The following is a 14,710-nucleotide window of genomic DNA, read 5'->3' as shown; positions in this document are numbered from 1 at the left end:
GAGCATTTTAACATAATTCCCCCTTCTAGTGTCCAAGTGAGTGAGTGATGTGTGGAGGAGATGAGAGATGGCATCGTCTGTGGAACGATTTGGACGGTAAGCAAACTGTAGTCATGATGCAGAATAAGGCATAAATGCTTGCTTAATAAGGAGCGAATATATTACTTATATGAATGCAAAGAAACAACTACCTTAATGTAAACTGTTACAGTGTCCCTGATTATATTCACACGTTTTTTTTTCTGCAATTCTAACCTACTAAAACATTTTTAATTAAACTTTTATATTTTTCAGAATGACTGAATTGAAGTAAAGCAATTTACTTTAACATCTGTCAAACTGTTTTTATATTGCTGACACCTGATGGAACTGAAAATTGTACAAGCTGGAGAAATGTAATTAGTGACACGTCTAATTAGCACTCAAGAGGCCAGAGCTGATTGTATAAATATGGCTACTGAATAAACTGAACTTACTGTGATTTGTGATGAAGTCACACTGTTCATTCTTTGCTCAGATACACTGAATAATTGTGACTCAGTACCATGCACTCCCACATAGGTGTCAGAGTATCAAACTTCCAGATGTTATCCTGTCAAACGTCACAACTAAACTGGCATCTGGAAGTCAAAATACCCAAGAAAAAACACTGTTGCAAATTAAAGATAAAATATTGGTTTAAAAATCTAAAGAGTCTAAACATACAGAGTACTGTGGCGTTTAGATCACTCACACATAAACTGTACAGTGGTACACAGGAAATTAAAGATTCCCAAATCTTTTGCTTTTACCTACAGTAAGTATTATCTAACCACAGTAGATGTCTCTACAAGCTATTGCCACTCATGTGACTGCTTATTCCAGCTCCCCCAGAGCTCATTTCCTTTCTAGTGGGAAAAGGATTTTACTTCAGCTTCCTCTGAGCTGCAAGAGGTCTTGTCAAAATGGAAGAGAAGCAAGACTTTTGCCAGGACATTGGACACAGTTTTCTCATCCTGCTACATTTTAACAATGTCAGGTAGTGTACGGTATAGTGCAAAAGTCTCATTTCTTTATATTTTATTTCCAAGTAATCAGGCTTTCTAAAGGTCTTTCAAAGTTCTTGCTTTATTCACTTTTAAATTATATCCTTAGGCACTTTGTTTGTAAAAAACAAACAAACAAAACAAAAAAAACAACCATAATTTATTCACTTTTTTTCTGTTGAATCTATGGGAAATAGCAAAGATAACAGTTCGACAGATAGAAAATAGTATTTTCTGTATTAACAACGTGATTCCCAAAAGAGCCAATAGCAGAAAGCATCTATATATATATATTATACACACATGTTATTTAGGGTGATGTGCAATGTGTGCTTAAAAAAATCTGAGGAAACTGGAAAAGAGGAGGACAGATGAAGAAATGACAGGGCTAAAAATCTACATTAGATGAGTTGCATCTGAAAGTAATTTCCTTAAGAAATAGGAAAGAAATATATCAAAATCTTGATACAGGACCCAAAAGATGCATCCAGACCTTCAGCTAAATCATCTACTGTTCACTGATGCCTCATTAGAAATGGTCTCAATGGAAGGGTGGCTGTCAAGTCGCCATTTTTAAGGCAAGAAAGCAAGGGAGGATGAAGTTTGCCAAATTACAAAAGGACTGGACTGAATGTCAGTGGCAACAAATCTTATGAAGAGGTGACACCAAATGTGAAATCTTTGGTTCAAACCAATGTCAGGACATTTGTGTAAACACCCTTTACACAACTAGTCTATTCTTTGCAAATGCAATGCGGGCAAAAAAGTAAAGACAGAGTGACACTGGTATTAGTGATGTGGGTGTCTGGCACCCTCTAGTGGGGAAACCTTTAACATGCCAACAATAAAACTCCGTAAACTTTAGTTTTGGGTGAGAGGGTTGTTACACTGGTTGGTAGTTTTTCAGTGAGGAAAAACTGCAGCTGTTGTACCTAATCCCAGACTCTATATGAGGTCTGTTACTTGTTAATTATTAGTAAAACACCATAATATTTAACATATTAGTATTAAGAATATCCATCAAATAAATTTAGACTTGTGAAAATCAGAAAAACAAAATAAGAAAAGTAAAATGAAGTGCTTATAGCTGGAAAGCTAGTTGTTTTAGGGTGGGAAAGACAGAGAACCAGGCTCATGACTTTAACTCTCCTGCTACACTTCTACAAAAGAAGTCAGCAGCATTATTATCTCTGTGGCACTCCTTGAATGAGACCAGTGATGTCACTGTCCCCGCCTTGTCAGCCAACCACAGTCCAGTTGCCATGGATACGCCTGGGTGGGCAGCAGCAACTGCTTTCCACATCACACAAGAGGAGGAAGAGCCGACATCTGTTTCAGTGTGTGTGTGTGTGTGTGAGAGCATGCATTCATGTGCACGCAGGCTGTCAGAGATACAGGAACACACAAAGCAATGACACACTGAGAGGACGAGAGAGGAAGAAGCTCCAACCACATCGTGTATTTATAAGTGAAGCTGTACTTCAATTTATAGCTTTTCAATATTTGGAACAGCGAGGAGGTTGAAGGTATAAATACATATACAGTAGGGTAGGCTGCACATAGGCAGGGTTAACACAGCATGGTTTTCAGGGGTAGGAGAAACCAGAGAACTTGCAAACTCCACACAGAAAGCTCCTAACTTGGTTTCTTGGTTCAAATGGAGGCCCTTCTTGATGTGATGGTGTTAACCACTGAGCCACTGTGCTGCCTATAATAACTGGTTTATAGTGTGCTCTAAGGTTTTAATGAGATATAATTGTTTGTCAGTGTTCTTTTAATTCTGTGTGCATCCTGAGTGTGCAGGCTGGTAAACTGACTCAGCACCAATTAGTATCACTAGCCTTGAAATTCAAATGCAAACAAACAAAAACATTTAGCACAACACATAAGTTAGCCACATAAATAGGTTAGTAGGATGGAAGACTCTCGTCTTCTTCTCCCTACTCCAAAAGAAACGCCTGCTTCCCATTTCAAATTTGCTAACTCACAAAACCATTACTCCCACACATTATGTAGTCAAAGAGTGAAATCACTCTTTAAGATTGTACACACAGGCCCAGAAATCTATATTCAGACCCTGACTTTGTCTTGTTTCCCTCCTGAGTGTTGTTCTGTCGAGTCAAATCACTTGGCGAAGATGCAAGCTGCACACGATCCATTTCCAGCTCTGTAATCTCTTATTTTTACTCTTTGGTTATGATCATTTTATAGCCTGCATTCACACACCCACACGGGGCAGCTGTAACTCATGCAGCTCTTTGATCCTTTCTGCTTGAATGATTAACTGTCCTGTGCTAAAGCTCGCACACAAAGTTAAAGATGCATTATGCTGCATAAGTCTTAATCTGCTCAGTTGTTTACAGTCACAGATTGTGCTACAGAGAGCAAGAAAAGACAAGACGTATGGACACAAATGCAAAGCATATACGCCAAATTAATGAGGGGAAATAATCAAAATCTTTAATTTGGGCAGGGGTCATACATGCAGGAAGCATGAACACATGATGAGATCTACTGTACTGTGAACAATGGAGACACTAGAAGCTGGTGGAAAACAGATGATCTGGCAACTGACAGACTGAAACATCAGGGAGTATAAACTGGGGAGGCTGACTGGATAAATGATTATAGATGAATTTAACTAATGAGAGTGCAAAGGAAGGAAAACTGATGGCTGACAGGAAGTGAAACAGACAGGAGTGCAAGTTGATGTGTAAAGTGCAGGCTTTTTACAGTGGATTTATACTTATGTGTTGTAAATGCAGACCTGGCAATGGTTACTTAAACGGGCTACACCGCAAACTCAGATTCACAGCAGAAGCATAATTTAGGCATAAATTACAATGTACCTATGATGTAGATTTAACACAAAATACATTGTCTCTCCCAGCTTGCTGCAAATTGAAAAGGGTTTGTCTATGGCCTTAAAAACACTATATTTTAGATGTATATGTATTAAATAACAGTAAAAAGGTTGATGATTTTAAGGAATTTATGCGATTGTCATGGTCCTGAGTCTGAGGACTCGGTGTATTGTGTTTCTTTATATTATTCTTTGTTCTCGGTTATTCTGTTTTGTCTTTTGTTTAGGTTTGCTATGTGTTAGTGTTTTTGTTTCATGCCTGCCTGTGTTCCCTCTGTCTGTCCATGGTGTTATTGTGTCTGCTCATGAGTCTGCCTGTCAAGTTCAGTGTCCTGTCTGGTTCTCTGTGTCTGTTAGTTTCCTGTTTTATTCTGAAAGTTCATGTCTCATGTCAGTGTGTTCAGTTTTACCGCTCCCCTGTCTCGTTAGCCTAATTGCTCCCAGCTGTGTCTCCCTCCTGTGGCCCATTCCCTGATTACTCCCCGTGTATTTAAGCCCTGTGTTTTCCTGAGCTCTCTGTCGTGTTGTCTGTTTAATGCCATGTCTGTCTGCATCGTTCTGTGTAACCCGGTGTTCATTCTGCGTCTTGCCGCCATCTTTCATTGTGCATTTTGTTCCTCCTCCCGTGTGTGTTTGGTTTAAGTTGAGTTCTTTAGTTTTCCCCAGTTTAGGTTGGTTTACTCCCCGCTCTGCTCCTCCTGTTTTTGTCACCTTATCACCTCTGCAAATAAACATTCACTCGCACCCCAGTCAGTGCCTGCATCTTGGATCATTTTCTCAATTCACCACACGACTGCTGTGCAGCCGTGACAGCGATGTTTTTAGTGAGTTAAATGTGGGCCTTTAATGAATTGTTTTATAGATGCTGATAGTCCAGCTACAAAAAAAAATCACTACACCTGAGAAGTAGAAGTATTGTTGCTATCAAACTAAACAAATTTATCCCTTACCAAATTACTTTTGACTACTTTCTGTCAAGTTAACTGTTTTAGCTCAAATTTAACTTATAAAGTATTTATGTTGAAACCTGCAATGTAACATCCGTGGAAGAGAAAATCAACGTAGCACACAATAAACACAATTCAGTCTTTCCTTTTTGGTGTCCCACCCACAAAATGTAAGGAATTTACTAACTATTCTATTCTAGCTGATTCTAGCTTGGTGTTCTTGTCTCAAATATGTCACACCGAGGGACTAATTTTGGCCTTTAATTTAGTTTTGGTGAGGAAAGACTTTGTTTTCACAGCAGTCACATTTGGCTCAAGCTAAAATGGTTTCTGTCCCATCTGGTTTTACAGCTGAGGCAAATGTGTGATTGTGAAATGCAGATATGGTGAACTCTGCAAGCTGAAACTGCCGTGGAATGATCTGAACTGAAGCACAGATAGAAACTGCTCTCATACTGTCACTGCGAGGCAAAAGACAAATACTCTTGGAGCGTTATGTAACACAACACAGGGCATTTCACTGGGCTTGTTGCAATAAGTATATTTTGCTATAGTCAGACTGCCAGCTGGACCTCATGTGTCCCCATTTGGCTCTTTTGCACTTGCAGATTTTCTGGTCTGGTAATCTATTGATAGTTAGTCAAGGTGATGGAAAGATGGAACATTATTGATCTGCTGAGCAATGGAGGTCACTGCAGATTTACTGGGAAAATTAGGGAAAATGGTCCTAGCGAGTGCACAAATAGAAATGTGAGATTGTGCACACGTACGCGCGCTACATGTTTAAATAAAGACTGCGCTGGCCTACCTTTGAATTCAAAACCTGTATTCTTTTAGTGAAGCTATTTTCTGATTTCTAAAAAAGATTAAACCATATTTCTCCAGGTCTTGAATATGTAGGAGGACATGCTGTACATAAAAAACAAAACCACACATTTCCCCAACAGTGACAGCGACATCCGCACAACGCTGTCTGTGCAACATGAAACAAGCAATGATCCAAAAGCAGCACAGTGTGGGTACAGCTCGGGTCACAGTGCTGTATTCCTCTCTGTGTTTACTTAGGCTGTCCATGTAATGATAGGGATATCTGTAAAACTACCACTGCTGCCTCCACTCTCTCATTCTGTCTCCTTGTGTCTGTGTGTCCTCCAGGCTCTGCAAAGTTAATGTCTTCTCCTTCCTCCTGTCTGTGCTGTCCAAGTACTGTATGTGGATGAAATGGCCTACACAAAGATACCACTGCACCCCCCCTTTTACTTTACGTGATCACCAGTTGAAGGTCAAAACTAGTCAGTGCTGATACTTTCCTAATGTTTACCAAATTCTTATTCAGTGGTTTGTCTGTTCCTTTGGACTATCCAATAACACTTATTGTGTTGCATTTAATGCTCAGCAAGCAGCACAGCTGTTCCTCTTCTTTCGTTCTCCGGTGCATGAAATGAGACAAGCATCTCTAAAAGAGCAACTGCTGTGTCTTTGTCTCGTTCGGTCTTTAAAGTGTCCACTGAAGTTTGTGTTAAAAGCAGGAAGTCCTCCAATATCTCCCACCTTCACACCACGACATCACACTTTTTTCCTACTGTTGATGTTTAATTTTATACGCCGTCTCCTTTACTGCTAAAGTGTTTATTGAATCACTGAGTCATCTGCTTTTCTGATTGGATAATGTGATAATTGATTAGCTCCTGCGTGTGTGTGTCTGTGTGTGTGTATAAAAGAGAATGCTAATATGGTATCAATCTACCTACAATCTAGGACGGGCAGACTGAAACGTTATAATTTAATAAATATTTCAGCAGTAAGCACGACTGTGTGGGAGTTCCATTTGATTATACTTATGAAGTAATTTCCTCTGATGCATCATCTGCCTCTCATTCAGGTGGCCATACACTTATTTTTTCATGTTTATTTGTGTACAATGTTTTCATTACTGGGTTTCAGGTTTAGGATTTGTGTGACTATAAAGACACTCCTCAAACACCCACACACAAGCACTATGGCTTTATTTTACCCACTGGAAAAGCTTGTTTTCTGAAAGCCTTGAGACTTTAATGCCAAACAGCTGAGCTCCTCTTAAAGCACTTTTCAGCAGCCATCTGAGACCCTGATTCACATCTATCTATCTATCTATCTATCTATCTATCTGTCTGTCTGTCTGTCTGTCTGTCTGTCTCTGTCTGTCTCCGTCTACCTTGTGAAACAAAGGATTAGTATGCAAGACAACAAGGCATTGACCAACTTCTACATTTACTCCAAAACTTTCTGGGAATCAAGAAAAGTATGGCCTTCAGGACTTTCTGGCCCACTGTTGCTGTTATTGGAGCTAACTGCGGTTGTGCTAACTCAGTGTGTATTTATAGGATTTGAGAATGCAGAATTCAAAAAATCTCCAATGCCACACAGTTGTCTAGAGTTTGACTGTCACTTGTGATTGCTGTGCAACACTTTGTTTTCCTGTTGCAGAGATAAATAAAGCTGGAGTTGATTTAGCTCAAAAGGCTGGACTGTAGGAGAGTGAAACCAGACTGCAGACAATAATCCTTACAGTTTAATTGCTTTTGTAACTAATTAAAACCACAACTGCAATATTAAAAAAAAATAAAAATCAGACAGCAACTCTATTCAGCTGCAGCTGAATGAAGTGATTCACGTGAGGCAGCTTCACCATCACAACTGTACTCTGGCCTACAAAGCTGTCTCTGTGACCATTCACGGCTGTTCGGTTTATAGAAGAGCAAATGTTATCCTGGAGTTCGTGACAACGCTTCATGTTGATGTTATTTCGGCAGCAGTGATAACCTACGGTAGCTAACAGAGTCTCTTTCATACAGAGATTTGATAAATGAGGTGGTGGAGTGAGCCTCACTCATTGATGCCAAATTCACCCAGAGCGTGCTCTGATCTCACCCATATACACGAGCTACGAGACAACGACTCTCCACTGCATTTTAACTGATTTGTTTTTACAGGCCATTATCCTGCTATGCTGCTAAGCTTTACTCTTTATGAATCCATGCTAGTTTTTGTTGGCAGAATAGTTTGTGAAGATTTTTTCCTCTTCTTTTTCTTTTTTCCCAAATACAACATTAACAGTTTCCACTGCTTCATGCTTCTTCCTGTTTCTCTTCCCTAATAAAAGAGGAGAACCCCCTATTTTCTTCTCACTACGAATTCTGTACCATTGAGCATGCATACATTATTATAACTAGGCTAATCTTTTCAGGTCCTGCCAAATATGGGGATATCAACATTATATTAAGGCCATCTCATGTGGACATATTTTTTACATTTTTAATTTGTATCCAGAATGAAAAGACCTCACTCGTTTATTTTGTGCAGTTTCATTTTATTGCACACCAGCGTCTACAACATTTGTATTAAGCAGTACTAGAAATCAGACAAAGCCTCTGCTTTCTACTGCTTTCTGTCTGTCTCAGGAAAGAAAAGCTGCAGCCCAACCCCAATCTCACACCCAGAATCACAATAGCAAGAACTGGCTGGCACTTTATTCATGATCTCATGCCCCCAACTTCACTGGGGAATAAGTGACTATCTCACAGCAACACTTGATGGGAATCAGGAAGCTCCTCCCGGAGGCACAGAGACAGGAAGCACAAAAAGAGTCACATCACTCTATTTTGATTCTTTAAATGTATCTCACTCTCTTCCTCCTATGTCCCCTTTTTTGCATGTCCAGTGTGTTCTTTGTGAATTAGATGTAAAAAAAAAAAAGCCCTTATTTGATGACTACATATAAGACTAGAACTATAAGGGATAATAAAACTGATATTCTTGGAAATATGTCAAATTGGCTGCAGAGTGCCACCAAGAAAAACAGAAGCTCAGTATTAAAAAAACGGATGTGACAACTTTTGTTAATATTAATCTAATCGGCTGCTTACATCTGTTTAATATCAGCTCTGCCTTTTGTTTAATCCCACTTCAAATGTATTATGTCCTGCACTGTACTCTAACCACAACAGAAGATAATCAGCAGCACTGCCAGAATGTCCATGAAGAGCAAACTAAACCCAAGCCTCGTTACTGCATGTGTTGTACCTGTGTATCATGTCTTCCAGCCTCTTCCCTTGCTCTTCATCTTGTTCCAGCTGTTTCCGCCGTGCCTCCTCTTCTTCCACTCCCATGCCCTGGAGCAGCCACCGCTCACGCATAGCTTTGGACTGAGGACACAAAGAAATGCTGGTTTCAGTCGGCTCAGTCACTCTAGAGTACAAATAGAATGGGAACCTTCTTGTGACTAGAAACGAATCCATGGTTGACTGGTAATTGTATTGAATTTTGTTTTGCTGTCTGCAACTAATTGCAAGTGGCTGTCCACAAGGCTGAGCATATGATACTCTCAACCTCTGGATGACCACTGGTGGAAGGAGACCCAGCAATGACCCACCAGGGTGCAATCACTCTCAGACTTAAGGTTTGCAGATAATCCCCATCTAATTTACAAGAACAGACAGGCTGCCAATACGTAACAATCAATCTGAGTTGATAAGTTCACACAAGTTTAACCACTGCTTTTGGAATAGATTATCCTATTTTCCTGTTTGATCAGAAGATCACGATGCCATGACTCCACAGCTGGTTGGCTTAGCATATAAACTGAGGTTGGTGGGAAATAGAGATGCAAAGGTTTAAAAACTAGAAGCACAGATGCAGTTTTTTCACTAGACTCTAGAACTGACAAGAAAGAAATGTAATAAATAAAATGTAATAAAGCATGCCAGAGTGCTTTATTTGACCAGGCAATGATCAATTAATAATTGACAAAAAGGTTGTGATTATTTGTCTGTCAAATCAATCCAGTGAGTAACTGTTAGCTCTAATAAATGGCAGCCACATTGGAAGCCTGTTAACTGATAAGGCCTTTATGGTACACTCCTGCTTTACTATTTGGATACAGTTGGTCTAATGGTGCATAGAGTCTTCTCAAATGACCAAATGAGAATGTTTAGAGCAGAAAAGGTTGTCGACCTGTTCAGATTGTGGAGATCAGCAGACTACATCAAACACTACATCAGCATCTTTGTGATAGTGTGTTTTTGTTAAACATGCTGTTAACTGCCACCGGAGCACCGTTACGGGGGCTAGATTCCTCTAATCACTGCCGAGCACAGCTAGAACAAATAACCAAACATGTAGGAGTTTTTATGTAACACAGGAACTCTGAACTCAGCTGCTACTCGTAGGAAACTACTCTTTGTTAAAGGCGAATCCCACAAGCCCGAGAGAGCTACAGCAACCATTCTCCGTGATGTAAACAACGTTATTTTGTTAGGAACGTTATAAAAAGCGCTTTGTCGGCTAAATATCATCATGTACAGTCAAGGTTGTTTTCTTCAACTAAGGGTGTTTTTTTCTGTGAACTATAACAAATTTATTTTTTCCAAAAAGGGAAAGAAATTTAAGTACATTCACTGTGAGCATGGTGCTTTTCTATTAAGTTTTACTAAACAAGCAGTTTAGTGAAAAATTTTCCTTTGATCATTTTACTGCTGTGTGAAGAGACAGATGGTATTTTGGTGCACAAACATTTCTCAAATTAGACTAAACAGGGATAAAATATGAAGCAGATTTTCTACTGTCTCTCTCTTTCTGTTTAAATGATTTGTAAGATACTAATAAGCTAAAGAAACAATTCTTGTTTCGCTATGCCTTATAATAACAAAACCAACAACGTTGTTCTGTGTTTTATGGTATTTTATTGCGTCTCGATTTCTGTCTCCAGATTTGTCCCAGAGACATATCTGGGCACACAAAAATTCCACATGCTGCATGTGGTCCCTGTAGCCCCCTGTTTACATTTCATGGATAAACAATATAGATTAAGCCCCACATTAAACCCCAGGTTTGTTTGTCTGGTTCTTGCAGTATTAAACACAGAAAATCAACCAGGGTGCCAATCTTCTCATCACACAGGCTCTGGATTTCTTTAATGTTTTATAGATAATGCCAGAGCTCTGTTTACGCCATTAATGTCTCCGTTTCTGTCTGGAGCTTTGCTTTGTTACCACAACAGAGCGGAGCTGGAACACTGATTCACCTTTTAGCTGTTTACTGTCAAACTGTTGCTTGGCTGGAGGTCATAGAGCTGAAAATTACCCGTGTGACTCCCCCCACCGTGCGCACACACACACACACACACACACACACACACACACACACACACACACACACACACACACACACACACACACACACACACACACACACACACACCTAATTAAATATTTAGAAACTCACATGGTGGCAAGTCAGTGCATGTAAGCATGTATAATCATGGTCACAATGACCTGCAGCATTTCAAACTGAGCATCAGAATGGGGAAAAGGTGATTTAAGTGACTTTGAAAGTGACATGTTTGTTGGAGCCATACAGGCTGGCCTGAGTATTTCAGAAAGTGCTGATCTGTTGGAATTTTCCCACACAAAGATCTCTGGGTTTATAGAACATGGTCCAATAAAGAAAAAAAGCCTCGTCGATGGCAAATGTCAAATGATAACGGCCAAATTGTATATGCAGGCAACGGGTTGATGCAGAGCATCTCTGAAAGCACAGCATGCAGAATTTTGAAGGGGATGGACAGCAGAAGGCTGCACCGTGTGCACCGTCTTTCAGCTCAGAACAGGCTACAATTTCATGGGCTCACTAAAATTGAACAACAGACGATTGGAAAAATGTTGCCTGGTCTCATGATCTTGGCTGCATCATGCAGGTGGTGAGGTCATGAAATAATGGATCCATCCTGCCTTGTATCAACAATTCAGGCTGCTGTGTGGAGGTGTTTTTATTAGCACACTTTTGGCTCTAAGCACCTTGAATCAGCCTTTGTTGTTATTTTGCGCCATATAAAACAATTCAATTGAACTAAATGTAACTTTAGTACCAACTGAGCATCTTTTAAACACCATAGCATACCTGAGTGTTGCTGCTGACTTCATCCATCCCTTTATGACAACAGTGTATAGCATGCTGCAAAGCTCAAATCATCTAAAACAGGTTTCTTGAACATGACAATGAGTTCACTGTACTCAAATAGCCTCCACAGTCACCAGATCTCAATCTCAGTGTTTCCAGCACCTTGTTAAATGTGTGCAATAAAGAGTTCTGAAGGGGGAAAAGTGGTTCATGAGGTGCTAGCAAGTTGCACTGTGTCTGGTGAGTGTATGACAGAAATATTTTGAAAGGCAGTTGCACAACCTGGTTATCAGTTAAACCGAACAATTTAAAAACTATGTTCTGCAAAATTTTCCCATCCATGTTTGATTTTCTTGCACTGCAGTTTTCCATCACAAACATTAGTGAACTTCTAAAGTAAACAGCTAGTTTCAAGTTCATTAAGCAAATTCCACATTCCACATCGAGATCACAGCGGTATTCTCTATATGATTTAGAAGCCATCACTTATTCAGAGATGCATTGTTGGCTATATTTGTGCCTGACCTCTTACCAACACTGTGGAGTTTTATCAATACCATAATATATATATAACAGCTTTCCGTAGCATTTCAGCTATCAAAAAGCATTGGTGAATAACTTGTTTCCCCTGAGAACCAGACGGCTCTTTGCTTCTCTCTCATGCTGTTTAACAGACTTTCCATTTCCTGTTGAGCTGTGACACACAACCACTCTGAACTCGGCTATTAAAGGGAGGGTTTCAGGCTGTTATGAATGTCTGTGCTTGTCATCAGAAAGTGAAATAACCAATTTATCAAAATATGTAACGCCCAGATGGAGACACTGCTTCAAAAAGAGAATTCATGGCCAAGGTTAAACTTTGCTCTGAAGTCATGCCGATGTTTACAAAGTTCCAGACTCACATCATCGCCTCCATTGAGAAGCTTGAATCATGCAGCCCAGAGGTCCTTATCAAATCTCTGGGCTCTAGTTCCCGTTTCCTCTCCCAAGCCACTGGGTCTCCAGAGAGCGCTCAACAAAGCCTGCTTCATGCTGCCTGGCAGCGTGGCACTTAGAGGTAATGGCCATTAAATGGAACTGTGTGACCAGATGCTGATTACATCTGGAGTTCAGGCCTACTGGTGTTGTATGAAAGAAAAGTACACAGATCATTAAAGATCAGTGGGGGCTGGATTCTGCAGATAGAGCAAACATATTCAGATTAAGATCCATTCTGACCTCTCTTGGTTTTTCATGTATCTTTAGGGAGCATGAGAAGGATAGTAGAGTTGTGATGACTTTTGAATGAATCCAAACTTATCACAACCCTTTAAGGCTGGCTCCAAATGTGAGTTCATCCATAAGACTTGTAAGGTAAAATGCACAATCAAGCCATTCACTTGAAGTTATGCTTATTGTTTTAGTGTCTTTTGGAGCATTTACAATGACACGAATTAACCGATTTATGCACCACATCTGTTCTTGTTAAACAAATAATATAGCATTATACATAACATGGCAATGGCCATCCATCCATGCATTGTCAATTGCTTATTAGGGGCAGCAGAGGAGGCCAAGGTGTTTCCAAGCCAGACGAGACACTTCACCTAGGTGGCACTGAAGGGACAGATGCCTGAATCACCTCAGATGAAGGAGCTTCTCCCCTAATCTCTAAGGTAGAGCCCAGGTGTCCTTTGGAGGAAGCTCATTTCTGCTGCCTGTAACCAAAATTTCTATAGTCAATACCCACAGGTCATGAAGATTGGGAATGGTGGAAAAATAGATTGACCAAGGAATTTACAACTTCACTTTCCTGCTCAGCTCTCTCTTCACCTTAACAAACTTGTCTACATCACTGCAGATGCCACATCAATCACCCTGTCAGTGTCCCACTACACTGACCACTCACCTGTGAACACGTTTAAGACACTTAAATGCCGCCACTTTGGATGGAAACTTGAGTGGCCACTTTACCTTTTCTTGGCTGAGAACTTCAGACTTGGTACCAACTTTAATCCAAGTAGCTCGACTCTTGGCTGCAAACTACCGTACTCCAATATAAGCTGGAGGTCATTGCTCGATAACGCCAACAAAATCACATCATCAGCAAAAAGCAGAGTCGAGCTCCCGAGACCATCTGAGAACACCCTTCAACACTTAGCTCTGCCTAGAAATTCTGTCCATACAAATTATAAGCAGAATTAGGGACAAAAGACCCTTTGGTGGAGTCCAACTCCATCCGTGATTAAGTTTGACTGTTAGAAATGTAAACCAAGCTTTCATCGCAGCTGAACAGGGATTTCTTTCCTTAATTTTCAGAATTCACAAAACAAGGATGGATGCCAGAATCTGAGGCTTCAAAGCAGAAGTGCAGAAACCAGTAGGTGGCATCAACATGGATGTTTTCAAAGTTTTGTCATTTGCAAGAAGCCTAATTCAAACTTAGCTGAAGTGCCACTGAAAAGTTGGTAAGCATAGCACTGTAGCACATCAGTGCAGCACTGATAAAACAACAGTGGCTATTAGTCTAAATAGCAGTCATCGCAGTAGTCTGCAATGTCAGCACTTTGTGTCATGTGTAATTTGTTATGATTATTACTTTCAGTGAAGAATAACCCAGATCGGGTCAAATAAGAAAACAGACATTAGAAAGAAGCACTGATTCATCAGCACTTTCAAAGCAAACACACACACACTCAAAAATGTTACGTTTAAAATATGCATATGCTTAGAATGATAAACACCCTTTTGCAGATGAGCCCTAACTGGAAAACTCGACTCTTCAGAGGGCTCAAAACCAAATATACGAGTTACTGTAAACCCCAATTAGTGGCTGAACTGCACTGCATGCTTTAATGAAAGTGCACATGTCTTGAATCAATGTTTTTGTTTTGCCCATGTTCCCATAACTGGGTGTTAAATGGTGGAAAACACTAGTATGTGGAATCAGACTTATTTGA

At 40.1% G+C, this 14,710-nt stretch overlaps 1 protein-coding gene across 7 annotated transcripts in view; it reads right to left on the bottom strand.

The window, feature by feature from the left end:
- Positions 1–14,710, bottom strand: part of palm2akap2 (PALM2 and AKAP2 fusion) — a 99,862-nt gene that overhangs the window by 53,606 nt on the left and 31,546 nt on the right. For all 7 annotated transcript variants that reach the window (XM_076886368.1, XM_014409420.4, XM_076886365.1 and 4 more), the window contains exon 4: positions 8,898–9,019. In XM_076886368.1, coding sequence (XP_076742483.1) covers positions 8,898–9,019 — 122 coding nt within the window. The remainder of the gene's footprint in view (positions 1–8,897; positions 9,020–14,710) is intronic.

Source organism: Maylandia zebra, linkage group LG7 (assembly GCF_041146795.1).
Source record: "Maylandia zebra isolate NMK-2024a linkage group LG7, Mzebra_GT3a, whole genome shotgun sequence".
Taxonomy (NCBI): Eukaryota; Metazoa; Chordata; class Actinopteri; order Cichliformes; family Cichlidae; genus Maylandia; species Maylandia zebra.
The sequence above is the reverse complement of the archived record's forward strand: the minus strand, read 5'-3'. Positions and strand labels throughout refer to the sequence as shown.